Raw genomic sequence first — 25,762 nt, 5'->3', positions numbered from 1 at the left:
ATCTTTGATAGGCTAATGGTAATTATCGATGAACTGTCTTGAAGAAACTCTGGCAAAGCTTTTGGATTGGAAAAGAAACAGAAAAGTTATACAAAACTCTTACGCATTTCGATTGCTCTGGTTCGTAGTGAATTACATACTTTGTGTTTTCCTTTCGACATCAATCGTCAGAGCGCAGGATGCTTGCCAAGAACATAGCCTTCTTGAGGAGGGAGCTGTGGGAGTGACTAAAGAAAGAAGAGTTAAGATTTGTTTCCCTCCTCGCTCGTTCAGCGGGGTCTCTATATAAAGCACTGCGATGCCGTGGTAAAGTTAATCAAGTCACAAAGTTACTCTGCCCTCTAGGACTGCAGCTCCACTTAAGCACCAATTTAGCAAACGGGAAATACTCAACCGGCGCAGAAGCTTTTGGATAATTGCCGGATAATTGCCAGTGATTGAGGTTAGCATGTTTTTCTACATTTAATCTCATGTATTCTGCACCATCTATTCACCATGTAATCTTATGCTTTTGGGTGCCACTGAGTTCAAATGTTTTATAATGTTCAGATTTGATAATATGTTAATGTATTTATCAAACAAATGTTTTCTTTCATCAATGCTGTTGTTAATGAATTAGCCTGTCATGAAATACTAAATGTTTCAATATTGTCTTGAACATTGTTATAACACATGCAAGTGCAGTGCTCCAGCCATCATCACTGTCCACATTTCCGCTTCTGTGCTATAATGTCAATCCCAGGTGTCAATTCCTAGAGAGCAATTTAATGACATTTCTGGGTTTGACATTGTGGGGAAGTATTGGACAGAAGAGCTACTGCAGAGCCACCAGGTGAAAGCCCACCAGCTCCTGTATATGTAAGCATGGTGGCCAGTGTGTGTGTGTGTGTGGCTGTGGCTGGCTGCTCTGTCTGTCACTCAGGTATAACATTCATGAGAATGATGAGAAAGGCCCAGAAATAAAGGCTGGTGTAGGTTTGGTGTGAGAAGGTAGGCAGGGACACAAAGAGAGGGCCAGAGGGGTTTGGTGGAATGGTTGGCTGCCTCAGGCCAGCCGGCTGGCTCCCATCGCTGGCTGTGACTGCTTGGCTCTGACAGTGTGTTGACACAGACCGGCCGTCAGACCTCAAGCCGCCGTTCCAGGCTGAGAGAGAGAGAGAGAGAGAGAAGGAATTGAAGGATGCAGGGAGCAGTGCTATGACTGCTCTCTCTCTCTCTTTCCTTCTTTCTCCCTCTGCCATGCCTTCTCCTGCCGGCTGATTTAGTAGCCCTGCTGTTTGTCTTCTCCTGGCCAATGGGGTTGTGGCTGAGGCTGGGAGCCTGCCTTGTGCCCTGTGTGCTGTGGCAAAGGAAGATGTGAACCACACACTACCTCATATTCATACTAAAATCTTCTGTTTTAGTAAAGAACTCTGCATCTGTCTCTTCCCCCCTCTCTCTTTATTTGGCTTTCTCTCCCTCTATTTTCATCTCTCTATCAATCATTTTCTCATTAACTAATAACCTTTTTCTGCTGTAGTTCTTCCCTACTCCCTCTCTCCCTCTACTGTTTTAGATTGTGATTTTGCAGGTTAGCCAGAGGAGGATCAGAGAGAGGTCACAGAGATGATGGACTTCTTTTTCCGGGAGAGTGAACCTGACTGATTATTCTCTTTCCACCCAGATTATATATCACTCTGGAATACAGGGTCATTAAGGACAATTGATGGCTTTAATGAAATATCTGCAGTCATGTTTACTGATAGATCATAGTTCCAAAGGGGCTGTGTAAGACTCTGACAAAAGAAGAAACTAATTAACAATGTGAATTTCCTTAGTCACTGTGTTGAGCAATCGATGTAAGATAACAATTTGTCATTATTATGGATCTGAAAGTATATCCCCAGCTAATTGCTGAATTATGATAGAGCTGAAAAGAGCTTTGAAAGGATTTGGCCAAGCTGAAGATGATCAGGTACAATGTGGAGATTAAACTGATGAGATATTGTCTGACTACTGAAAGCCTTGTAGTGAGAGTGTATCCTTGGATATGGAGTAATACCACTCATTTAATTGCCTCACCTGTGAATACTACAGTACTGTGGATAATTGTTGCAAAATCTCTCGGGACTCCACCTTGTTCTTGTGGTAATAGTTATGCAACTTGTTCTCAATGTGGTGAGATCTGCTGTGATATCATTTCCGGACTGATGTATTGCAACCAGTGAAAATGCCTCAACTAAAATGGTTCAATAGCTCTAGTACAGTTTCCTATGGCAAAAACCAGGGTTCTCTGGCGTTAGCTCAGTCGTCTGTCTGGCCATGTGCTTTGCTCTGTAGCCTGCTTTGTTGGCTGGCCGGCTCACAGTGTGTTTTCTCCCAACAGCATCGTCTCTGCTGCGCTCAGGACCAGAGCTCACACAAGGCTGCCCACTGTAGTCTGCCCAGCCTATCCAGAGCCCTAGACACAGACGCCCAGAGACCCGTCCCAGAGACCGGAGATGACTGCTGCCATGCCCTGCTGGCTCTCAGCCCTCACCCTCGCCCTCCTGGTCCTCTCTGCCAGGAAAGGAGCTGCCCTCTTCCTGCCCGACTCAAATGAGCTGAGGCAGCTACTGAGCCGGTACCAGGATGACCAGAACAGCACCGATAACACAGCGGGTAGTAGGACCCGACGGGCCATCCAGTGGACAGACCGTGGGGAGATTCTACAACTGCACAACAAACTGAGGGGACAAGTCTACCCCACCGCATCCAACATGGAGTACATGGTGAGAAATGCAATCCTGAAATGTACACTACTGTTCAAAAGTTTGGGGTCACTTAGAAATGTCCCTGTTTTTGAAAGACAAGCAAAAAAAATGTGTCCATTAAAATAACATCAAATTGATCAGAAATACAGTGTAGACATTGTTAATGTTGTAAATGACTGTTGTAGCTGGAAACGGCAGATTTTTAATGGCATATCTACATAGGTGTACAGAGGCCCATTATCAGCAACCATCACTCCGGTGTTCCAATGGCACGTTGTGTTAGCTAATCCAAGTTTATAATTTTAAAAGGCTAATTGATCATTAGAAAACCCTTTTGCAATTATGTTAGCACAGCTGAAAACTGTTGGTCTGATTAAAGAAGCAATAAAACTGGCCTTTTTTAGACTAGTTGAGTATCTGGAGCATCAGCATTTGTGGGTTCGATTACAGGCTCAAAATGGCCAGAAACAAAGAACTTTCTTCTGGAACTTGTCAGTCTATTCTTGAGAAATTAAGGCTATTCCATGCGAGAAATTGCCAAGAAACTGAAGATTTCATACAAGGCTGTGTACTAATCCCTTCACAGAACAGCGCAAACTGGCTCTAACCAGAATAGAAAGAGGAGTAGGAGGCCCCGGTGCACAACTGAGCAAGAGGGCAAGTACATTATAGTGTCTAGTTTGAGAAACAGACGCCTCACAAGCCCTTAAATGGCAGCTTCATTAAATAGTACTTGCAAAACACCAGTCTCAACGTCAACAGTGAAGAAGGACTCCGGGATGCTGGCCTTCTAGGCAGAGTGCAAAGAAAAAGCCATATCTCAGACTGGCCAATAAAAAATAAGATTAAGATGGGCAGAGAAACTCTGCCTAGAAGGCCAGCATCCAAGAGTCTCCTCTTCACTGTTGACGTTGAGACTGGTGTTTTGCGGGTACTAAGGTGAAAAATCCCTAATTGCTCCAGGGTTGCCATTGATATTGGCTGACCCCCCCCCCCCCCCAGTTGGGATAGGAAAAAAACAAAACACATTTCCAATTCACAAGTGTGAAATAGGACAAATATAAGCACCCACCAATGTATTATTACTAGATAGTACAGAGAGATGGAGGTAAACATCAACATCAGTCTCTGTTGCTCAGGAAATACCAAGGTCTTATGTTTATGAGACAGTGATATAATGTAGGTGAGTGTTTATAGGCTCCACTTTCAATGGGAGGGTTTTGGTTTTACTATTGTTAGGTTCTGAACAAACAGAGTAAAAACTCATGGACATCTAGAAAAAGCTCAAACCAAGTTTATTCACCCACTGGTTCATACAGCTGCAAAGACAAAGACATGATTACACAAGAACAAATATTTATACCTTCCTTCTAGGCGCAGTCAACATCTAGACAGCCAATACGTCTCTGTTGCTAGTCAAGAACTTAATTGGTTCCTCTCACTGGTGTAGTCATGGCCCTGCCTGATGCAAGAATCTTCCTGGGTGTGGAAGTATATGTGTGTGTAATAGGACTGTTCCTTCTCACTTCATCTGACCTCAGGCCGACTTCCTCACCCTGGTCCGCAACTGTCCTACCTTATCAGTGACTGAAACCAGACTGTTTTCCCTTTGCTTCCCTCCTTAGGCGCCATGATATTTAACAATACCATGTTTTGACAGAATGTAAACTTTCTGCATTCCCCTTGTCTCACTCAGTAACTTTCCCTACACCAAGGTTCTATCCACCCTACATTGATCCCCAACATATACATTCATTATACATGTAAAGTAATCAATAAGTTCGAATATGGTAACATGAATAAGTATATTTCAAGCTAGAACCCAACACCACAACAATCTTCTCTCCTGGAAAAGATGAGCTCATGGTAGTCAACTGCTTGCAGCCTGGAGAGGAGCTGGCTTACTGGGAGGATAATTACACTGACTCTACACTACCTGCTGGGAGTCAGACACTGCAGAGAGGGGTGAATGAGGACAGGGTAGGCCAGGGGAGGACAGAGAGAATGAGCGAGGCCAGAGTGGCCAGTGGAGGAGAAACAGAGTGCTACATGAAGGAGGGATGGATAGAGTGGAAGGGGACTATGGAGAAGAGAGAGCACTGAATGTTATTGAGAGGGATAGTGTTTATGGAATGTGGTGACGGGGTAAGAGGGTGTGCTGAGGTTAAGGTTATTATAGTTTAGATGGACAGACTCTGGGGGGGGGGTTGATGTAGTACAGATGTACTACTGACAGTGTGATGTCTGTGTGACTGTGGTATGGTGTGGTCTGGCAGGAGTGGAAGGGCCATGAAGTCTCCCTCTGCCCTGTTCTTCTGTTCTCTGCCAGGCCTCAGCCAACAAGCTTGGTTCTGAGGACAGGACTGGGGGTATAGCCGAGCTGGCATAGTCATGGGCATGCATATGTATGTGTATGTATTTGTATGTGTGGTGGTGTTGACCACCAAGGGCCTGGAAATGTACTGAGGAGAGACACTGTGAGGCGCCACACTGTACGAGTCCTCTCCTCCCCCTCCTCCCCCATATCCTAGTGGTGAGAGTGGTGGCAGAGATGAGGTGCATCCACCCCCTTTCCACCCTCTTCCACGGGTAGAGAGAGAAACCCGCTCAGGAAATATGCCTAATTCAGCTGTGATTGCTGGGGATTTGTAGTGGAGCGGGGCCAGGCGCTGCTCCACTCACATTTCCTGGGCTAAAGCTAATGTTTTACTTGTATCCAGATCAATTTCAGCTGCCTGGGAAGGAAGAGGGAGAGCAGAGGCCTACAAAGGTAGCTAGCGGTTAGGTAGGTAGCTAAGAGGAGACAGGAGGAGCATTATTATATGGAGGGGATCTACCTGGTGGCCTGATATTAAAGCAGCTGGGCTAAGTCTAGCTGTGGTGATGGCCATGGATAAAGGTAGTTCTGATGGGTCTGTCTCACTGTTCACTGATCATATGTTGGAGTGTGTCACAGGAGTGTGGACCCCTTTGCTGTCATTAATGTTACTGAAATGTGTGAGTTTTAGTGTTACAACTTTTTTCTAACAGTGTTATTTGTCTGTTTCCAGGTCTGGGATGATGAGCTGGAGAGGTCAGCCACTCACTGGGCAGAGGCATGCCAGTGGGAACATGGACCTAAGGACCTGCTCATGTCCATCGGTCAGAACCTCGCTGTTCACTGGGGCAGGTAAGACAATATGACACACACACGAATGCGTACACACATGTACACTTCACACACACACACACACACACACACACACACACACACACACACACACACACCTTATGCTGTCTGTGCCTTATGCTGTCTGCTACTGAGTCTATGTGAGTCTGTAGTGTGGCTGTTGTGTGTGGATGTACACTGAGTGAACAAAACATTATGAACATCTGCTCTTTCCATGACATACTGACCAGGTGAAAACTATAATCCCTTATTGATGTCACTGGTTAAATCCACTTCAATCAGCGTAGCTGAAGGGGAGAAGACAAGTTAAAGAAGGATTTTTAAGCCTTGAGACAATTAAGACATAGATTGTGTATGTGTGCCATTCAGAGGGTGAATGAGCAAGGCAAAAGATTTAAGTGCCTTTGAACGGGGTAAAGTAGTAGGAGTCAGGGAACAGTTTCTCGTGTGTATCAAGAATGGTCCACCACCCAAATCACATCTAGCCAACTTTTGGATGCCTACGGGAGTGCAGCTCCCGCTCAGCCCAGTCCAAGCTCTTCTCTGTCCTGGCACCCCAATGGTGGAGCCAGCTTCCCCCTGAAGCTAGGACAGCAGAGTCCTTGCCCATCTTCCCGAAAACATCTGAAACCCTACCTCTTCAGACAGTATCTTTTTTCAAATGTTATTTAGTTTTTATTGAGGAACACAAAGAAAGTACAAATTAAGTAAAAGAACAACAAAAAAGATCTGTCAGTTACAGCGTGCATCATACGTTCATCAGATTAGTTACATCGACATCCTCTTTGAATTAGACAATTTTCATGTACGAAACCCATTTTTCCCAGTATTCCTGACCTCTCTCCTGTTGAGTTCTTAGAGCAAAGGTCATACGCTCCATGTGGTGTATTTCTTTTACAATATCTATCCATTGTGTCACGGTGGGAGGGTCTTTTTGCAGCCATTTCCTAGTGACAGCCTTTTTACTTGCTGCCAGTAGGACCTTCAAGAGGTACTTTTCTCTGTGTAAGTCATCAGGTATTTCACCCAAGTACAAAGAAATGAATGTTTGTTCTATGTCAAAACCCATTAACTTTCCAATGTTAGATCTTATCTCTCCCCAGTTTGTTTCGATTGCGGGGCAGAACCAAAATGAGTGATCCACCCTTGATAACCCGCATTCTCTCCAACAAGGGTGTAGGGAGCCAGTCCGTTTTGATTTCAGTTTAGGTGTCATGAAGAAACGTATAACATTCTTCCAACAGAATTCTCTCCATGACCTTGAGTTGGTGGAGCTTTGTTGAGTCTCAACTGAGCTACAGCCTTCCCTGTAGCTCAGTTGGTAGAGCATGGTGTTTGCAACGCCAGGGTTGTGGGTTCGATTCCCACGGGGGGCCAGCACAGAAAAAAAAAGTATGAAATTGCATTCACTACTGTAAGTCGCTCTGGATAAGAGCGTCTGCTAAATGACTAAAATGTAAAAAAAAATGTAAATGTAAATATGTTCAACCATGTTGCATCAGTTATTTGAATGTTAAGTTCCTCCTCCCATTTCTGTTTAATATAGTTTGTAGATTGTTTCTTTGAGGATTGAATACCCAAGTAAAGATTGGAAATATTTTTTTTGAATATCCCCAAGATGTATGCGTTAGTGAATACTTGGATGCATTTCTGAGGTGCTCGAAGGTCTATCACTTTTATCTCCCTTAAGAAATAGTGTTGAACTTGTAGGTATCTGTAAAAATCTTGTTTATCCAAGCCATGTTTTTTACTTAGGTCCTGGAAGTTCTCTAGGTCCCCATTCCTTATAATTGTACTGAATGATGTGATGCCTTTCTGCGTCCACTGTTTAAATCTGCTATCCTGAGTTGCAGAGATGAAGGTGGGGTCGTATGGGGGCAAACTCAGCAGTTTGACCTCAGCAGTTTGACCTGATTTTGCTTAACTACCTTAAACTATGTCTTAAGAGAGAAATGAATCCACTGATTTTGTCTAGGTCTCAGTTGGGCTGACACAAAATAATATTTTAGGCTCTTCAAACAGTATCTTAAATAATCCTCCTCCTCACCTTGACCCCCCCCCCCCCCCCCCCCCCCAACAATTTTTTTTGGACCCCCCCCCACATACACACTCCACCTCCACTTCTAGCTCTGAGTCTACTGATAACTGTTATAGAAGAAAAATGTACTTTCTATTTGTGTGATATGTGGTTGTCCCATCTTCAGTAACTATCTTAAGATGAATGCATTAACTGTATGTTGCTCTGGACAAGAGTGTCTGCTAAATGACTAAAATTAAACATTTAAAAACATGGGCCAGCATCCTTGTGAAAAGCTTTCATGCCCTGTCAAATTGAGGCTGTTCTTTTGGGGGGGGGGGGGGTGGAGTGCAACTTAATATTAGGAAGGTATTCATAATGTTGGGTATACTCAGTGTTTGTGCTGTGTGTTTGTTAGTGTATTCAGAGCATTGCAGCCTGACAGTGGGGCTCTTTGTGTATGACAGTGCAGGGCTCCCTCAGCAGGTGCCATTCCAGGAATCCGCTTGCTCGGGCTGTCACAGCCCCCCTCTCTCCCTCTCTCCCCCTCTCCCTTTCTCTCTCTTCTGATACCGGCTAGGTCTGTTTTTCTCCCTCTCCACTGTGATTTTGTAGTCTCAGCACTTTTCAATACCGTAAAAAGAGATGTTTACAATAAAGGGCCATAATTGATTCGACAGGCTGTGGAGCCGTGTTTAGTTTTTGTAATTTTTTCTCAGCGCGGCTCGTGTTCCTCAGTGTTGGAGGGAAACAGGCTGTGAGTGTGTCTGTGTGTCTGCTGGGTCAGAACCGGACTAATCAGTGGAGGCCTGAGGGGAGGCTGGTGCAGTGTGTCTCAAGCCCAGTCAAAGCACCTGGCAGCCCCCTCAGATATCCCTCATGTGGCCCTGGCAGCTGGAGGTCCTCCTGTATGAGCTCTGTGCTGCTGAGGCTGATGCTGCTCTCTCTGTGTCTGCAGGTACCGCTCCCCGGCCAACCACGTCCAGGCCTGGTATGATGAGGTGAAGGACTACACCTACCCCTACCAACATGAGTGCAATCCCTGGTGTCCCGACCGCTGCTCAGGGCCCATGTGCACCCACTACACCCAGGTGAGTCTTGGCTGGGGGAGAAAGGGGTTGGGGGTTCTGAATTTGGAGCTTTGAGTTCATGAGTACTTCCCTCAACAGTTCCTCCATGAACAGCATACCACATTTGGATCTAAATCCATATGAAATAATTTTTTTTCAGATTTCCTTTGAACTAATATAGATGATCTGTGTATGAGCTTGTGCAGTGTTCAAGGTCATATGTCTCCTCTCTACCATCAGTGTATAATAGACAGCACGTGACTTTTAAAGGTGATGCTGCTGCAGGTATTCAGGTCCTGTGTAAAAACAACGTGTTACCTGCAGCCTCTTCAATGGGTGTCCATTAACTAAAAACAGGGGGAGTGCTTTAAACAGTGTGGTTACCATAGGACCACATGGGGGCACAGTAATGTAGTGACAGGGGAAGATATGTGCTGCCTCAGGACCATTAAACCATCACAGCAGAAAGGGTGAAACAAAGGGTAAGAAAGAGGAATAAACAGAGGGGAAGAGAGGGACAAGAGGGAGAATAGTTGGGGTCCAAGCATAGTTGGGGTCCAATCCCTATCATAACACTGCTAAGCTAGGTTATGCTAGCCCCTCCGGGTCAGTATCCTCACAGTCAGTCTCTGGGATGATACAGAGCTTTACCACAGGCCCCAGCCCTCATCATCACATCTCTGTGTATGCTGTAGTTGTGTAGCAGTGCGGTGTCTATGCTGAGTCATTGTCTCTAAGTCAATACTGCCTGTAGCCTCTCACTGGCCCAGGAAAGGGACACACATTCCTGAAAGAGAGAGGGGAGGAGTGAGAGTCAGAGAGAGATAAAGAGGAAGGAGAATTAGGGGTACAGGGGGAAAGAGTGGTATTGGAGTCATGTAACAAGCTCTCAGTAGTAGGACTGCCTGGTTGTCAAATCCATAGGTGATGCCTATAGCTTTACATTTAAGTAATATAAAAAAAACTGTATTACTATAGTACTTGTTATTTTTCACTTTTGTATTTGGCGTTTGATTTTTTTACTGTTATTGTACTGCATTGTTGAGGAGAGTTAGCAAGCAAGCATTTCACTGTACCTTGTGCATGTGACCATTAAACTTTGATTTGATTTGATTTAACTCCATCTCCATATTGACAGAGGAACTGGGCCTGTCCAGAGTTGTCTTTGTTCGGTCTGAGCCACTGCCAGTATCATTTATTTACATTATTAAACTGGATCATGAGAATGATCACAGAATGTCGCAGGAAACAAACTGTGGTCACATTTGACGTCTATCTCCCTCTGACTGGGGCCTAATGAAAGAGCAGCCTCTTCTAAGGGCCCCTGTGGCCCCATCAATCTGCCTCCAACACCCCAGCATGGGAGCCACTTCCCGTGGCAGGAATGAGGGATCTATGAGTGAGAAAAGGAAAGAGGGAGGTCTACAGTGACGTGGTGCTTCCTACCAATGTGTCTGTGAGGCTCTTTCTCTGACCTCCATAGCCACCCATGACAGGCCCTTTCAAAGGCTGCAGGGCTCCAAATCAAATAGTTTTAGCTTGTAGAGTTGTCTGCACTTTTATGTGGAGCTGAGGAACTGTATCAGTGGAGATGGATGTGTGGTCATAGAAAGACCAACGAGTCAGCAATGCGAATATCCTTTTATAATAACAATGTTAATGGAAGTGTTGTCTTCTCTGCAGCTGGTCTGGGCCACCACTAGTCGTGTGGGGTGTGCAGTGCACGTGTGTCCCAGGATGAACGTGTGGGGGGAGATCTGGGAGAACGCTGTTTACCTCGTCTGTAACTACTCCCCTAAGTAAGACCAACTCACTAACGTTACTCTCATTTCCCCAGTCATTCACACATCACGTCTCCAGTGTTCTGTTTTACATACTTCTTACCACCACATGGGGTGTTTATCTAATACCAAACACTTTTGAGGGCACATGTCAGGATATGAATTTGTCTGTCCAATGTTACAGTTAAAATGTCTGTCTAAGAAGTATTTCATGGCACATTGAGGCCAATTCTGAAATTCCAGCAGAAGTTCAAATATAAAAATAATAAAGGAAAGGGAAAGAGAAACAGGTCCTAAGCAGAATGTTCCAGACAGCCCTCATTTAATTTCCAGAGGGACAGCGTGTGTGTTTTCATTATCCAGCTGGACTCAGGGTTTTAAGAGTGTGTGATAATGTGCAAAGAACATGTGAATAATTACAAGGCCATGTGCCGTGACGGCTGAGTGCTGATTAGTTTCCAGCCAGTCATCCTGACCACTGTGCTCATTCCTCCTCCCCAGGGGAAACTGGATCGGAGAGGCCCCTTACCAACATGGGCGCCCATGCTCCCAGTGCCCTCCTAGCTACGGAGGAAGCTGCAGGGACAACCTCTGCTACAAGGGGGACTCTCAGCGTTCTGAGACTGAGGACATGAATGAGGTGGAGAAAGCTCAGATTCCCATGTCACCCCGCACCACCGCCAAGCCTGTCCCCAGACCCAAACCCAAGCCTGCTGCTCCCAAGAAGCCCTCCGCTCCCAAGCCTTCCACTCCCAAGGCTCCCACCAGCACTTTCCTGGGTGAGTTTGACTAGTGGGAATCATGGTTGGGGGCTTTCAGAATTGACTGTTTGAATGTAGTGTTTGGGAAGGAATGCCACTGAAATCCCTAATTGACCAGTAATTTATTTGTCTCCCACAGCCCAAAACATCAAGTGTGAGACCAAAATGCGTGACAAGTGCAAGGGAGCAACCTGCAACAGATTCAACTGCCCTGCTAACTGCCAGAACAAGAAAGGGAAAGTGTGGGGGACGCTCTTCTATGATGTGGTGAGTCTCACACTGAAGTCCAACATTTCACACTATACATTTTGTATGCCTGAATGTGTTTCTCAGGATTCTTTTTCTGTTTTTCCAGCAATCAAGTATCTGTCGTGCTGCTATTCATTATGGCATCATCAATAACAATGGTGGTCTGGTGGACACTACAAGGAAAGACAAGTTGCCATTCTTCGTCAAGGCAACAAAGAACGGCATTGAGTCATTCAGGTAGATATTTCTGGCAGTCTTTATTTTCTGTCGTCATTCTGCCTGCTATGCTCATTCATGGTTTGTGAAATGAATGATTTCCTGAAATGTAATGGTCTTCTAATGTCTGGCTTTGATCTCTTGACAGTAAATACAAAGCCGGCAATGCATTTGTGGTGTCCAAAGTGGAAAGTAAGTCAAACGTTTTCCAGAATAAGTGGATCATGCACACCCTTGTTTTTAGCTTCTTCACCTGATGACTATTGCAGCTGTTAATGGCGTATGTCTCCTCTCTGTGCCACAGGACAATCAGTGGACTGCTATGCAACAGTGGCGGAGATCTGCCCCTTCAAGAAGCCCTACTCCAACTGCCCAAGGTGCCTAGCTCCTCTCCCCCCACCATGTTTCACACGCACAACAAGAAGTGATGACTTGTGAATTAAGGGCTTTGCTTTGTAAGCAAAATCTAATTAGAGTCAGATTCCTGCTCTGGGCCAAATTCTTTAAACCTTCAGTACAAAACCACTGGAATCTCCTAAACATGCAGACTCTGCTAGAAGGAAGCATCAGTCTTTCCTCTGTTCTACAGAAGTTCTACGGAAAATGTGTCAGGGTTATTCATAACATGACATACAGTCGTGGCCAAAAGTTTTGAGAATGACACATATTAATTTTCACAGTCTGCTGCCTCGGTTTGTATGATGGCAATTTGCATATACTCCAGAATTTTATGAAGAGTGATCAGATGAATTGCAATTAATTGCAAAGTCCCTTTTGCCATGCAAAAAAAACATTTCCACTGCATTTCAGCCCTGCCACAAAAGGACCAGCTGACATCATGTCAGTGATTCTCTCGTTAACACAGGTGTGAGTGTTGACAAGGACAAGGCTGGAGATCACTCTGTCATGCTGATTGAGTTCGAATAACAAACTGGAAGCTTCAAAAGGAGGGTGGTGCTTGGAATCATTATTCTTCCTCTGTCAACCATGGTTACTTTCAAGGAAACAGGTTCCGTCATCATTGCTTTTCACAAAAAGGGCTTCACAGGCAAGGATATTCCTGCCAGTAAGATTGCACCTAAATCAACCATTTATCGGATCATCAAAAACTTCAAGGAGAGTGGTTAAATTGTTGTGAAGAAGGCTTCAGGGCGCCCAAGAAAGTCCAGCAAGCGCCAGGACCATCTCCTAAAGTTGATTCAGCTGCGGAATCGGGGCACCACCAGTACACAGCTTGCTCAGGAATGGCAGCAGGCAGGTGTGAGTGCATCTGCACACACAGTGAGGCGAAGACTTTTGGAGGATGGCCTGGTGTCAAGAAAGGCAGCAAAGAAGCCACTTCTCTCCAGGAAAAACATCAGGGACATACTGATATTCTGCAAAAGGTACAGGGATTGGACTGCTGAGGACTGGGGTAAAGTAATTTTCTCTGATGAATCCCCTTTCCAATTGTTTGGGGCATCCGGAAAAAAGCTTGTCCAGAGAAGACAAGGTGAGCGCTACCATCGGCCTGTGTCATGCCAACAGTAAAGCATCCTGAGACCATTCATGTGTGGGGTTGCTTCTCAGCCAAGGGAGTGGGCTCACTCACAATTTTGCCTAAGAACACAGCCATGAATAAAGAATGGTACCAACACATCCTCCGAGATCAACTTCTCCCAACCATCCAGGAACAGTTTGGTGACGAACAATGCCTTTTCCAGCATTATGGAGCACCTTGCCATAAGGCAAAAGTGATAACTAAGTTGCTCGGGGAACAAAACATCGATATTTTGGGTCCATGGCCAGGAAACTCCCCAGACCTTAATCCCATTGAGAACTTGTGGTCAATCCTCAAGAGGCGGGTGGACAAACAAAACCCCACAAATTCTGACAAACTCCAAGCATTGATTATCCAAAAATGGGCTGCCATCAGTCAGGATGTGGCCCAGGAGTTAATTGACAGCATGCCAGGGCGGATTGCAGAGGTCTTGAAAAAGAAGGGTCAACACTGCAAATATTGACTCTTTGCATCAACTTCATGTAAAAGCCTTTGACACTTATGAAATGCTTGTAATTATACTTCAGTATTCCATAGTAACATCTGACAAAAAGCAAACTTTGTGGAAATTAATATTTGTCATTCTCAAAACTTTTGGCCACGACTGTACATTACATTTAGCTAAATGGCAAATTATTGCATAAATCCTCCATTTCTCATTGTTGCAACATAAACCATGGGTCTGCCCATTCAATCGTATTTGTCAATAATAATGCATTCTCAATGTGTGTCTCCCTCAGAGTGTTCTGTCCGGCCAACTGCAAAAACGAGCCATCCTACTGGGCTCCGGTGGTTGGGAACAGCTTCTACACAGAGGTAAGTACTGGACCTAGTCACTGGGTATACAAGAATGGCCTCACCACGCCTGTCCTGTCCTCCTGACCATGCTGAAAAGCTGAGAGGTCATACTGACAGAGGACAATAAGTTTGTCCCAACTGGGCCTGCCAGACAGATACACCTCAGTGTGTCTGCTCCCCAGAGAACTGTATCAGATGAGCTTCAAAGCTTCAATGCCATACAACTCTCATACAACTCCATACAACTCTCCTTCCGTGGCCTCCAACTGCTCTTAAATACAAGTAAAACTAAATGCATGCTCTTCAACCGATCGCTGCCTACACCTGCCCGCCCGTCCAGCATCACTACTCTGGACGGTTCGGACTTAGAATATGTAGACAACTACAAATACCTAGGTGTCTGGTTAGACTGCAAACTCTCCTTCCAGACTCACATCAAACATCTCCAATCCAAAGTTAAATCTGGAATTGGCTTCCTATTTCGCAACAAAGCATCCTTCACTCATGCTGCCAAACATACCCTCGTAAAACTGACCATCCTACCGATCCTCGACTTCGGCGATGTCATTTACAAAATAGCCTCCAATACCCTACTCAATAAACTGGATGCAGTCTATCACAGTGCCATCCGTTTTGTCACCAAAGCCCCATATACTACCCACCACTGCGACCTGTACGCTCTCGCTGACTGGCCCTCGCTTCATACTCGTCACCAAACCCACTGGCTCCAGGTCATCTACAAGACCCTGCTAGGTAAAGTCCCCCCTTATCTCCGCTCACTGGTCACCATAGCAGCACCCACCTGTAGCACGCGCTCCAGCAGGTATATCTCTCTGGTCACCCCCAAAGCCAATTCCTCCTTTGGCCGTCTCTCCTTCCAGTTCTCTGCTGCCAATGACCGGAACGAACTACAAAAATCTCTGAAACTGGAAACACTTATCTCCCTCACTAGCTTTAAGCACCAGCTGTCAGAGCAGCTCACAGATCACTGCACCTGTACATAGCCCATCTATAATTTAGCCCAAACAACTACCGCTTCCCCTACTTTATTTATTTATTTATTTATTTTGCTCCTTTGCACCCCATTATTTCTATTTCTACTTTGCACTTTCTTCCACTGCAAATCTACCATTCCAGTGTTTTACTTGCTATATTGTATTTTCTCTGCCACCATGGCCTTTTTTTGCCTTTACCTCCCTTATCTCACCTCATTTGCTCACATTGTATATAGACTTATTTTTCTACTGTATTATTGACTGTATGTTTGTTTTACTCCATGTGTAACTCTGTGTAGTTGTATGTGTCGAACTGCTTTGCTTTATCTTGGCCAGGTCACAATTGTAAATGAGAACTTGTTCTCAACTTGCCTACCTGGTTAAATAGAGGTGAAATACATTTTTTAAAATGTTTTAATCTGACTGGAACACTGACCTGATTTATGTTGGACAGCAGATGAGTGAGGTCTAGCCCCGTTGAACACTTAAGAGACTGTGGCCTGAGGCGACCACGAGCAAATTCTGAAAAGCAGTGTGAACACAGTCGGAATGGGAGCACTGGTGATGCTGGCCTGGTAATGGTCGCCAGTAATGTCTCTCCCAGTGCTGGGTTCGACCACACACAGCTGCTCAGCCCTGGCTGGCTGGCTGACTGACTCATAACTGGCCCAGAGATTGCATGCCTGAGGCCTGAGGTCTGAGACATGGGACTGTGTCAGGAGAGGGCTTTAGGACCAGTCTCAGAGAGGGAGGAGCAGTGGGACACACTGTCACCTCTGTTATTGTCACATCATCTCAGTTCCTGTCAGATCACCTCTATCACTTCCTAATGACCCGAGGGCAAATCTCAAATGATACGCTATACTCCATACAGAGCGCTACCTCTGGCCAGAGACACATACGGCTCTAGTGACAAGGAGTGCACTATATAGAGAATAATATGCCATTGGAGACACGCCATATGTCATTCTAACATCACCTCTGGCCTAAGTTGCAAATTGCATGTGTAAGCTAATGTGAGACTGCAGTGGATGAAAGGAGTGAAACAAATAATGATGCTCCCCTGGGAACCATTTTGGACCTAAATTGACCCAGTTACATGAAGTTGATGTTTTAAGTGTTCTTGCCTCGAATGAACTTGTTGACTCTTGTTTTCCCCCAACATTATTTCACTTAGATGTAGTCCAACTGGACACATCAGTTTCCCAGAGATCTCAAATAGGGCCTAATGACTGTATTTTGTCAGGGCAGAGCCTGATTCTACCACTTAAACATTCACAGCGCCAACACTGAGCAAAACACAGCAGAAGGAGAAGTACAGGCCTATATTGACATGACAGAAGTCCCCAGACACCAGTCCGGTTCACCAGACACCAGGGAATGTGGCCTGTGTTAGGCTAGACTAGTGTGATGAATGAGCTTCCAGGTTAGTGATAAGGACCCAGGGTCTGACACGCTGGAGCCAGACTCAGTGCTTCGGACTGGGGGACAGGAGGCATCATACCCTGCCTCGGAACCATGTGTGGAGTGTACAGCTCTCTGCTGCTGTCTGTCATCTGTAATCCAGAGTGAGGCAGCAGTTTACATCCTGATAATAATGTGCCTGCCTTCAGCCTTGCTAATGTCATGCATGTGTACATGTACAGGATTTGTACAAATGGAATGCTCTGGAAACTAATACATTGACTGTATTTGGTGTGGCTCTGTGCACTGTATGTGCCTGCACTGTACCTAATACAAGAAGCTTTACTGATATAGTGAAATGGAATAATTAGCCATGATTGCTGTATCTGATATCATGAGAAGTATATTGAACCCTCTCTTCTGATTCCCCCCTCCCTCAGCGCTCCAGTATTTGCCGAGCAGCCATCCATGCCGGGGTGATCCAAGCCGGCGGGGGCTACGTGGACGTCCTGCCCCTGGATAAGAAGAAGAGTTACGTTGGTGTCCTGAAGAACGGCATCCAGTCAGAGAGGTGGGTGCCTGCTCTACCCTCCTCTTCCCCTGTAAAATACCCTTCCCTGCCCTCTCCCTTCCCTCACACACCCCTCCCCTGTCAGGCAGAGGTCTAGGGCTCAAGCACGGAAGCCATTGGCGCCAAGTCCATGTTTGGCACACAGGGGTGCAAGAGTAATGGTGTGGTTTGGTGTGCGGACGGCCCACACATGAACTCTTTGCTTACTTTACCCGGACATTCAATGGAGTGTGCAAAGTGCTACATGGCCAAAATCAGCTGATCTAGAGTACAGTGAAATCTAATGCTGAAATCAAGGGCCCCCTCACTGGGACCCTCACCTTAACCTTAGTGTGAATGAGGACATGGGCTGTCAGTGACAGGGAACAGTATGGTATTACAACCATGGCTATCAACAGTCAGCCCCTGGTGTGATAGAGACTGATCCAGAGGTTGAGTGATGACCCAGCTGTTAGGAAGTGGGGTGTACATGTAGCTGGTTGGGTGGACGGTTCTTTAATAAGGAGGAAATAATCACAGCCTATCCATTTACCCGGGAATGGAAAAGCTGTCGGCGGCTGACTCAGTGCTTCACTATGCAGGTAATTGCAGCCAATCTGCTGCCAATGGGACGGGCATCATCCTGACATTACTGAGATTGGCAGGCCTTCAAGGCCTCTCCACTACTGAATTAATAACAAAGCCGTCAGGCCCAGCACAGTAGTCAATAGTGGTTGTTGGAAAGATCACTCAGTCACTGTAACAGCATGGCTAACAATGAGCCAGTGTTTGAGTTTTCCAGATACGACCACTGTGATTACGCTACTCTTACTATAGGATGTCATGAGCAACTGGCTGACTTGAATTGGAGCCACACACGAACAATGACAAAAATACATTTGGTCCACAAAACAACTGACTGACTTGACAGCAATATGGTTTTTCTTATTTTAGTTATCTTTAGATTTATGTCACTTTATCTTAGTAATGAGTTGAAAGGACACTGGTTAACTGTTTGAGTTCATGAATGAATGCTCAATGTAACCGTCTTTCTCACTTCTCTTTTGCAGTAAGAGCAATCCAGAGGGTGGCTCGTTCCGTGTTTTTGCTGTGAGGGAGTGAGTCTCCTCCATCTCAGGGCCTCTCACTCATTGGTTCAGGGACTAACAGGGTCCCCCATCTGCTCTCAAGGGGCAGGAAGTGCCCACAGGTTCGATGCCATGGCAACTCCTCCCATCTGTCTCTGTCCCCCACTTTGGGAGGAAGCAGAACTTCCCGTTGGACCAACAGACACTTCTCCCTCTCTTAGCTAATAAACAGTAGCTGACTGCTCAATTCGGTGGCTAACATCACAAAGAACCCTTCTGTCTTCTCCTACCCTTCTCACCTTTAAACTCCAGATGTGGATATTTTTGTAAGATACACAAGCGGTAAATGCAAAATGATGTGTAACATCAAAGACCAATAGAACAGCTGGTGCTGGATCTCTGCGTCTTGACATGTAGTTAGATTTCAAATCAAATATGTCATATTTGTTTATATTTTATGTTCTTAATACAAAAGTCAATCATTGGTCTCCATACACAGGAATGTATATTGATCACTGTATTTAATCATTCTGTACATATTTAATTAATTAATTTTTTCCTTCTTAAATGGGTCTATATTGACAGTTTTATATGTGTTGATAATGTATTTTGAAGCTTGTCTCCGCTTTCCTAACCCATTTATGCTTTCATTGTGGTCTTTACCTTTGGCGGATAGGCCATGGTGCTTGAGTTAGGCAGACAGACAGAGACAGACAGACTTAGGGGTTGCGTAGGAAGGGAAGGGGAGTGAGGAGGAGGGGAAGGCATACCTCCAAGGAAAATAAACCTTTCCTGAATACAGCTTGTACGACTTCCAGTGTCAATAATGTTCAGACGATCTGGTTAAGGTACAAAAACATTGTAGCAATATTCTGTCCACGGTGAGCTCAGGAAGGCAATGGGAGCTTGTGTGGGCAGGGCTTTCAAAATGGTGGCATATCTGGCTTCATCCAAGGACATTCACAGATGAACGATGTTCTTGTTTGAAAAATTATTCCGTATTTATAATAGCTCACTGCTTTATTCCCCCCTTTCCTCTCTTGATGCCATGTGTTTTGATTGAATAAGAAAAATACTCTACGATAGGTTGAGTTTGTCCCCACTTAAGACAGTTGAATGTTGTAGGTTTTGTAGAAAGAGGGTCTTATACAGTCCAATGTGAGAAAGGTGTGCCGATTGTTCCTATCAGCAGGCTTCAGTTAGGATTCATGACTAGGTAATGATTTGTAAAATACACAGAGGATGCAGAACATGGATCTGTTTAAACCACTCATACCCAGGGATGTAATACATAGTTACTTATCCAGCAGGAAGGCACACAGAGGCAGGCTTCAGTTGGGGAATATCCTCTTAAATGCAGAGGCTTTGTCGTGAGAGGAGAGTAAATCTATGTAAATTGATGCTGGAGGTTTTGGGTCTCCTAAAGAAGGACATTAGGTATCCTCTATCTATCCCTAAGCTAGACTGGACAGCAGTGCAGCCATTCTCTCTTTGTTTTAGTTTTCATCTTTCTACGTTTTTTTTAGGCTACCTCAGGCTTATAGTACATGGGCAATCTTTAGGGAAATGTTAATGGTTTGTACAGCTTTGGAAATGGAGTGTAATACTTTGATTTGTCTTTTATGAACTGTTCTCTATGCTGTAAAGCTCTCTTTCTAAATATATGTGGTGTGTTATTTTGTTTGTTTGTATGGTGTTTATAGGCATTGGATGGGGTTTTTGTATTTTTTTTGCACAATTTGAAAATAATTAAAGTTTGAAATAGTTAGAATGTTTGTTTATTTTGTACGCTGGATATAGTAGGATACAATGGGTACATTTGCCTTGGTAGTAGGCACATGTTCCTTTAGCAATTTAGCATAAATACTTATTTCTCAACAATCCAACTACAGCAACACATCTTGTACAGCAACACATCTTGTACAGCAACACATCTTGTACAGCAACACAGCTTGTACAGCAACACAGCTTGAACCAGATCATATGACTGGAGCAGTCAGGTGACATGACAAGCATGCTAAGGTCCACAGCAGGCATGAATGGAATAGAGACCTAGGCCACCCAGGTTAGGCCTATTATCTTTGGAACAACTTCACCGACCACAGACACGATCTGAACTGGCCTTGGTCTGCCTCTGGTGGGTACAGACATGCAGGAATGGGGTGGAACAGATTCCCACTCAGTTAATAGGATCACTTATCCTTAGGAAACACAGAGATGCTATGCTGATACTGTAGTCCTGTAGATCTGAGTTAGCACAGTACAGAGATGGTATGCTGATACCGTAGTCCTGTATATCTGAGTTAGCACAGTACAGAGATGGTATGCTGATACTGTAGTCTTGTAGATCTGAGTTAGCACAGTACAGAGATGGTATGCTGATACCGTAGTCTTGTAGATCTGAGTTAGCACAGTACAGAGATGGTATGCTGATACCGTAGTCCTGTAGATCTGAGTTAGCACAGGACAGAGATGGTATGCTGATACCGTAGTCCTGTAGATCTGAGTTAGCACAGTACAGAGATGGTATGCTGATACCGTAGTCCTGTAGATCTGAGTTAGCACAGTAATGACACAAGTATGCTACTCAATAGATGTAAAATAATAATGTTAGACATTTCATCAGGGTTTCTTGCTCTTTGTACTTCGCAGCTTTCCACATTGAGAACAGACAAATGGAGACGCATTGGAAATAAGGACTCATGAACCATTGGAAGAATGTCTAAGTTTGAGATACACTCTTTAAGCAGTGGTACGTTCCGATTCTGTCATTTAGAAAGACATACAGTAGTAAGGACATGTGGTGTTACTTCAGCACACAAACCCAGACTGGGCCTTTGTTATTGACCTGATGTTGAGAGTAGAGAGACATCTGAAAAACACCTCAGTCTAACACTGGCAAGAGGCTGTGTTTAATCACTGGGCCTGGCATAATTTGAGAGAGAGAGGAGAAAAAAGAGAGGGAGATCAGCAAGGGCCTGGCTGAAGCTCGGAGCTAGGTCTGCTGATAAACAGCTGTTATTGGCCTGCCTGATGACTGTTTTACTCCCAGTGATGATGAAGATGGAGTGTCGCTCTCCACTCAACCTTTAACGACCCTCAAAGTGCAGAGAGAGAGGACCAAGTGTTATGCAGGTTTGTTCCAGTTTGCTCTTTCGACGCTCTTGGCACACGCCCGCGTCCGTTTGAATGTCATACAAATACATGTTTTTCATTTCCTCCCTGCTATGTTGAAGCTGAGGCTCTGAACGGCTGTTTATGTGTCTGTATGTGTGTCTGTTATCTCCAGAACACTAGATCTTGGCATAACGACTCCTGCAGGCTCACCCATCCAGCAGCCAGCTGCTCCTCTCCATCTCCCTGCTTCTGCTTAAGATTACCTTGCATCGTGCTGCAGACTGTTTGGTTGGGTTACTGTAGTAGTGGGAAGCAGCAGGGGATGGATAAACAAATAGGCCTCACTTGTCTTGTAACCCAGCCACTAATGCACAACAAACAGCAGGGCCTTCAGTGGAGAACCTGCAGCCTCGGCCCTTATCCTGCCCCACTGCAGCAGCAGCAGGAGCAACACACTGTATCGACCAGCTGCTCTCCATAAGTAGCCTGGAGGAGAGCCCTGTCTCCTCTGCTGGGGATATCAAATGTTCTACGCACTGACCCCAGTGTGTGTGTGTTGGAGGGGCTCTTAAAAGCAAGGTATCTGGCTGAGGTCCCTGTAGCTAGGACTTTGCACTCCTTACAATCATTTACAGTATGCTAGTGAGCAGCTGAATTTAACCTCCAGGGACTTTTGGTTGAAGATCTCTCTGCTATTATTGGGTGGCCATTATCAACCACAATGTCAAAGACTACGGGCAGACTACGGTCAGAGACTGTAATTCAGAGTGACTTTGTGCTTGCCTTGTTTCCCCCTGAAATTTGAGTGACATGAAAGAGGACATGTTGCACAAATTACATTAAACAACTCATTAACCCTTTAATTCATACAGTAGATCCTCCTAAAACGGTGGTCTTTAAGTCAAGGCCTGGCAGCTCCATTTCCTTTCCATCCTTCTGATGTGCTGGACAATTCCTGCATCTCACCTTCACACATCGTTTAATCAACATCTGTGTGGGGGCTGAAAGTCATTTCTGAGGAAGGCCGTACAGAAATTACTGTAGTGAAGTCCTTTGGGGGAAGTGGCCATAGCTGTGCGTCCTGGAGGAAGCACCGTGGGGCTTCCAGGATATGCTGCATGTTATCAACCTCCTGTTTGTTGGCTTGATTTAATGAGGCTTTACGGGCCTGGACTGCTGACCTACTAGCATGGCTCCCCTTTCTGGGGGCCTTGTACACCTCTGTAACATTCCCCTGGACAGTGTGCTATGTGTCCTGTGTCCACCACTCACCATGCTGCTTGTCCAACAGTCTACAGTTCATGATGAAAGACACTGTCCACTCTACTCAAACAGAGAGATGATCAACATGGTCATGTTCATAGTCAACAGTACCAGAGTTGGGGAAACCACTTGGACACTGTGACCTACAGCTATTAGCGTCTGCGTCCAAGTTAATAAATGAATCTGTCATTTATCGGCTGCTGACCCTTGGCTGGTATACACTGTATGGTGAAAACATTCCTGCAGACTTCAAGGCTCCTCAAGATAAACACAGCATTAATGAGATGTACAGGTTGTGGACAGCATCGATGTAAACGCAGTAGAGGAAAATATCCTAATACATCATACAATATTTCCCCAGGTGATGTGAGAGAAGATCCATCTGGGTTCTCTGGCTGTGGAGCCATGGATGTTGAGTTATTGCTGTATTTGCATCTGTTAGGGAGTTGTTGTTCAAACTAGGTTAACATAGCCCACATGCCCTGCACTCACTAGGGGAGGACCAGGATGTTAGAAGAAGACTGCACCAAAACAAAAAGAGGACTCCAGATTTAAACTAATATGACAGACTAGGTCAATTGTGAGTGGGTTTTTTCCATCCTGGGGGATTGATAGTGATGCAGCATGTGGTCTGAAGGGAGACACATGCGGCCTACTGGGTTAGTGGTGTGGGAGGATGTAGGATAAAGGACTGGATTTTGATCCAAATGGAGGAATGTGCAAAGGTGGCTGATACTGCTGTGATGTTAGGGAGGATGCTTGGCTTCATTGGCCTGCTGCTTAGCAACACTATGGGGTGATGTTTCTGAATTTCTAATATATCAATATTAAAAATCAATGCGCTTCCTTTAGCATAGGTGTATGGATCGGCTAATGTTATTTATTCATTATAACTCCCAAAAAAAGGCAGCAGGAGATGAAGTGCAAGAGGGAGGACAAAGATCACGGGAAGGACCCATTTGACAAGTGTTTTAGGTGTGATCAGATTGATGGAGGAGGATGGTGCATCCCTGCCTTATCTACACAGTATCCCCTGGCAGCATATCAGAAGTCACTGCAAGAGGGTGCTTGGGCTGAGGACATGACGCTAGGGTTAGGGTTGTGGTTGAGCCGGGATGAGGACATTAAGCTAGGGTTAGGGGTAGGCTTGGCCCCACAGGGTCCCATTAACCCAACCTTCTCACTCCTCACTGCTGTGGGGGTTGAGGTGTCAGGGGCCCCTAAATAACATGAGCAGAGGAAACCTGGGGTAGCCCCTGAGGGCTCTGGGTGTAGAGTGGAGGCAGTAAATCACCTGCAATCTGTGAAAGTAATCACTGGCACACTACCCAAACACAACATGGTGTGGCAGACATCTCCAACGCTGCATTGTGATCCACATCTGAGAATACAGTACAATACAGTTACATGAGCCAGAGACATCAGTGAACACATTCTACATTTCATACTGTACAGTGTGTAATCCATCTTCATTTCTCTCCGGTGTATTCAGCCTGTCATGACCTTCTAAATAGGCGAAGACACGATAAACACAAACCTACCAACATACACACACTCTGGTATTACCCTTAAGGTGTTGTCTACACTGTAGCGTGAAGGTTTGAACTGTGAAGGACTTCTAGCAAGTTGTCTTACACAATACAAATCATAATGCAACGTTTCAAATGCTTCCAAACTACTGCAAACTAACACAATTACACTTTGTTGTTTGATTGACTCATCCCTCAGTTATTTGTGTTTGATTCAGGCTCTTCTATTGTTTCAGTATAAAAACAGGTCTCATTGATGAATTGACTAGGTCCCCCTGGGGAGTGGAGTAGAATGCTGGCACAGAGCGAAGCCACTCAGACCAGAGAAACAAAGAGTATCTTTCACAGGACTGATGGGGAATCTGTGGCGATGCTGCATACTAGTTATTTAGACAGACCGTTCTGACTGGAACCACAAACCAACATTGTAGTAGAGACGTACAGTAAGCTCCAAAAGTATTGGGACAGTGTTTTATTGTAAATAAAAATAGAACATGTTTCTAGACACTTCTACATGAATGTGGATGCTACCATGATTACGGATAATCCTGAATGAATCGTGAATAATGATGAGAGAGAAACTTAGACGCACAAATATCATACCCCCCCAAAAAATGTCTTGGGGTGTGATATTTGTGTATCTTTCTCACTCATCATTATTCACGATTCATTCAGGATCATCCGTAATCATGGTAGCATCCACATCAATGTAGAAGTGTTTATAGACATATTCTATTATTATTTACAATAAAAGTGACTCCAAAATGACACAATACATTATTTACCATTAATTTATATTGGGCACAAAATAATCTGAAACACAACCAAAACAAACAGCAAATGCATCCAACAAGTTTTCTAGAGTCTCAAGCTTGATGTAGTCATTGCGTGCTATGACTATGGGACCAAATAATACACTTTTGAGTACTTTAATAAACATATAAGTGAATTTGTCCCAATACTTTTGGTCCCCTAAAATGATTGGACTATGTACAAAAAGTGCTGTAATTTCTAAACTGTTCACTCAATATGGATGTAAATACCCTCAAAGTAAAGCTGACAGTCTGCACTTTAACCTCATAGTCATTGTATAATTTCAAATCCAAAGTGCTGGAGTACAGAGCCACCTATCAAAAATATGTCACTGTCCCAATACTTTGGAGCTCACTGTATATGAGGATGAGGACTGAGTGATAAATTGTTCTGTTTTATCACACTGACAGTGAAACAGCCCCCAAGTTTGTTTTTTCAGTGACGCACTTCCATGCTGGGAAGTGTCCTGAAGATTCACAGCCTAGTGATCAAACATGGGTGCCTGTGGATACATAGTTCAACCAATGAGCAGTGACTCACTGGTGCCAGCTTTGGAATCCTTAAATGTCTAGTAAAAATCTTAAAAAACATGTTGTTTTTGAAGACAAACTTGTCACCCAGCAGTGATTCCAAGTTGAAGAATAGATGAACATGTTGTCACGAACCGGCT

General features: G+C 44.8%; 1 protein-coding gene across 2 annotated transcripts; it reads left to right on the top strand.

Annotated features, from left to right (window-relative positions):
- Nucleotides 1-327: 327 nt before the first annotated feature.
- Nucleotides 328-20,141, top strand: crld2 (Cysteine-rich secretory protein LCCL domain-containing 2). 2 transcript variants are annotated; one of them, NM_001173596.1, is made up of 13 exons: nucleotides 328-442; nucleotides 2,366-2,750; nucleotides 5,783-5,901; nucleotides 8,877-9,009; nucleotides 10,672-10,787; nucleotides 11,271-11,548; nucleotides 11,670-11,797; nucleotides 11,886-12,016; nucleotides 12,144-12,187; nucleotides 12,300-12,372; nucleotides 14,276-14,351; nucleotides 17,173-17,303; nucleotides 18,353-20,138. In NM_001173596.1, exons 2-13 carry the CDS (start codon nucleotides 2,481-2,483, stop codon nucleotides 18,402-18,404), a joined length of 1,551 nt encoding a protein of 516 aa, NP_001167067.1. In that variant the 5' UTR covers nucleotides 328-442; nucleotides 2,366-2,480; the 3' UTR covers nucleotides 18,405-20,138. The 2 variants fall into 2 exon arrangements, with proteins under 2 accessions (NP_001167067.1, XP_045563901.1); XM_045707945.2 differs by lacking the exon at nucleotides 328-442 and having other exon boundaries at nucleotides 1,748-2,750; nucleotides 18,353-20,141.
- The last annotated feature ends 5,621 nt before the right edge of the window (nucleotides 20,142-25,762 follow it).

Source organism: Salmo salar, chromosome 26 (genome assembly GCF_965601325.2).
Source record: "Salmo salar chromosome 26, fSalSal1, whole genome shotgun sequence".
Taxonomy (NCBI): Eukaryota; Metazoa; Chordata; class Actinopteri; order Salmoniformes; family Salmonidae; genus Salmo; species Salmo salar.
This window is presented reverse-complemented; position numbering and strand designations above follow the sequence as displayed.

Bases quoted from the DNA above. Each gene is read 5' to 3' on its own strand.
- crld2 (XM_045707945.2), top strand. From the start codon at position 2,481: ATGACTGCTGCCATGCCCTGCTGGCTCTCAGCCCTCACCCTCGCCCTC. The intron at 5,902-8,876 runs GTAAGACAATAT...CTGTGTCTGCAG, and splicing joins CTCGCTGTTCACTGGGGCAG to GTACCGCTCCCCGGCCAACC. The intron at 10,788-11,270 runs GTAAGACCAACT...CCTCCTCCCCAG, and splicing joins GTCTGTAACTACTCCCCTAA to GGGAAACTGGATCGGAGAGG.